This window comes from Hipposideros armiger, unplaced genomic scaffold (assembly GCF_001890085.2).
Source record: "Hipposideros armiger isolate ML-2016 unplaced genomic scaffold, ASM189008v1 scaffold_185, whole genome shotgun sequence".
Classification (NCBI taxonomy): Eukaryota; Metazoa; Chordata; class Mammalia; order Chiroptera; family Hipposideridae; genus Hipposideros; species Hipposideros armiger.
The window spans coordinates 3,103,242-3,104,414 of NW_017731535.1; the positions used below are offsets into that span (position 1 = coordinate 3,103,242).

The following is a 1,173-nucleotide window of genomic DNA, read 5'->3' on the forward strand; positions in this document are numbered from 1 at the left end:
AGATCACAGACCTCCAGGGCTGTGTGGACACCGAGCCGCGTCCCACGCCCCCTCAGCCCGCCCCTAAGCAGCCCGAGACCCGTAGGCCAGCCGGGGTGGCCGGGAGAGGCAGGGCGCGCCAGGCCCACCTACGGCCCGTCTCGCACCCGCAGCGCTTTGCACTTTGCTGAGTCCAGGAGGCCTTTCTGGAGGGAGGGGCGGGATACAAGTGCCCGGGCTCTGTGGGAGGACCATGCATTCGCGGGGAGAGGCCGCGCATCCCACCCAGGACCGTGCATCCGCGGGGTGGGGGGAGGGCGTGCATCCACTGGAGGTCTCATGCACGGGAGGTCATGCATCATGGTGCGGGGAATCACCCATGCACGGAGGATCGCGCATTGCGGGGGTCCACTCAGGACCGGGCGGACGTCCTCAGCAGGCGGTTGGGGTGCACCGTGCTACACTGGCGCGCAGCGCTGGGCGGACGCCGGGGCAGGGGTGGTGAGGGAAGGGGTTGGGGTGTTGGAGGGGTGAGCGTGGCAGGCGCCCCCCTCGGGCTTCCCGGCACTCACGCGCGCTCTGCTCGGCCGCCAGCAGCAGGGCGGAGAGCCCCAGCAGCCCCGCGTGCAGCCCCGCGTGCATCCTCCGCCGCCGCGCCCGCGCCCCCGCCCCGCCCCCTGCGCGCGCCTGAGTCTGGGGGGGGGTGCTTCCGGCGGAGACCCGACTGCGGGAGGCGCTTGGGCCCCAGCGGTTAGACGTGCGGTGCCTGGCTCTGGTTTATCCCACGTCACCAGCGGGGAGACGGAGGGAGCGCTGAGTTTTCTGGCTGCTGGGCCGGAAAGTACGGATCAGATGGGGTCTCTCGATGTGGGCAGGAGCGTTTCCTCACTGTCCCCAGCCTTACAGCGAGCCCTGGAGAAGAGCTTGGTGACCTGCAGGACTGCAGGTCGCTTAGCCCGGAGAGTGGCTAACGGTTGACCGGCCGCTGACTGGCAGGCGGGTTAACCACGAGTCAGGGAGTGCGGCTATGGGGGCGGTGCGTTAGAGCCCTTAGTGGGTCTGAAACCTTACAGGGCGTGTTAACTGGCTCGTCCTTGTCCTCTGCATCTCACCTTCAAATCCGTCCCCGTCGCTGCCCTCACAAAAGCTTTTTCTAGATGGGCTTTAGGGGGAGTCAGGATTCCAATTTGCAAG

The 1,173-nt window shown here is 67.9% G+C and overlaps 1 protein-coding gene across 1 annotated transcript in view; it reads right to left on the reverse strand.

Annotated features, from left to right (window-relative positions):
- Nucleotides 1-627, reverse strand: part of XKR5 (XK related 5) — a 21,699-nt gene extending 21,072 nt beyond the window's left edge. The window contains exon 1 of the mRNA XM_019652693.1: nt 552-627. Coding sequence (XP_019508238.1) covers nt 552-621 — 70 coding nt within the window. The 5' untranslated portion in view covers nt 622-627. The remainder of the gene's footprint in view (nt 1-551) is intronic.
- Between the last annotated feature and the right edge of the window lie 546 nt (nt 628-1,173).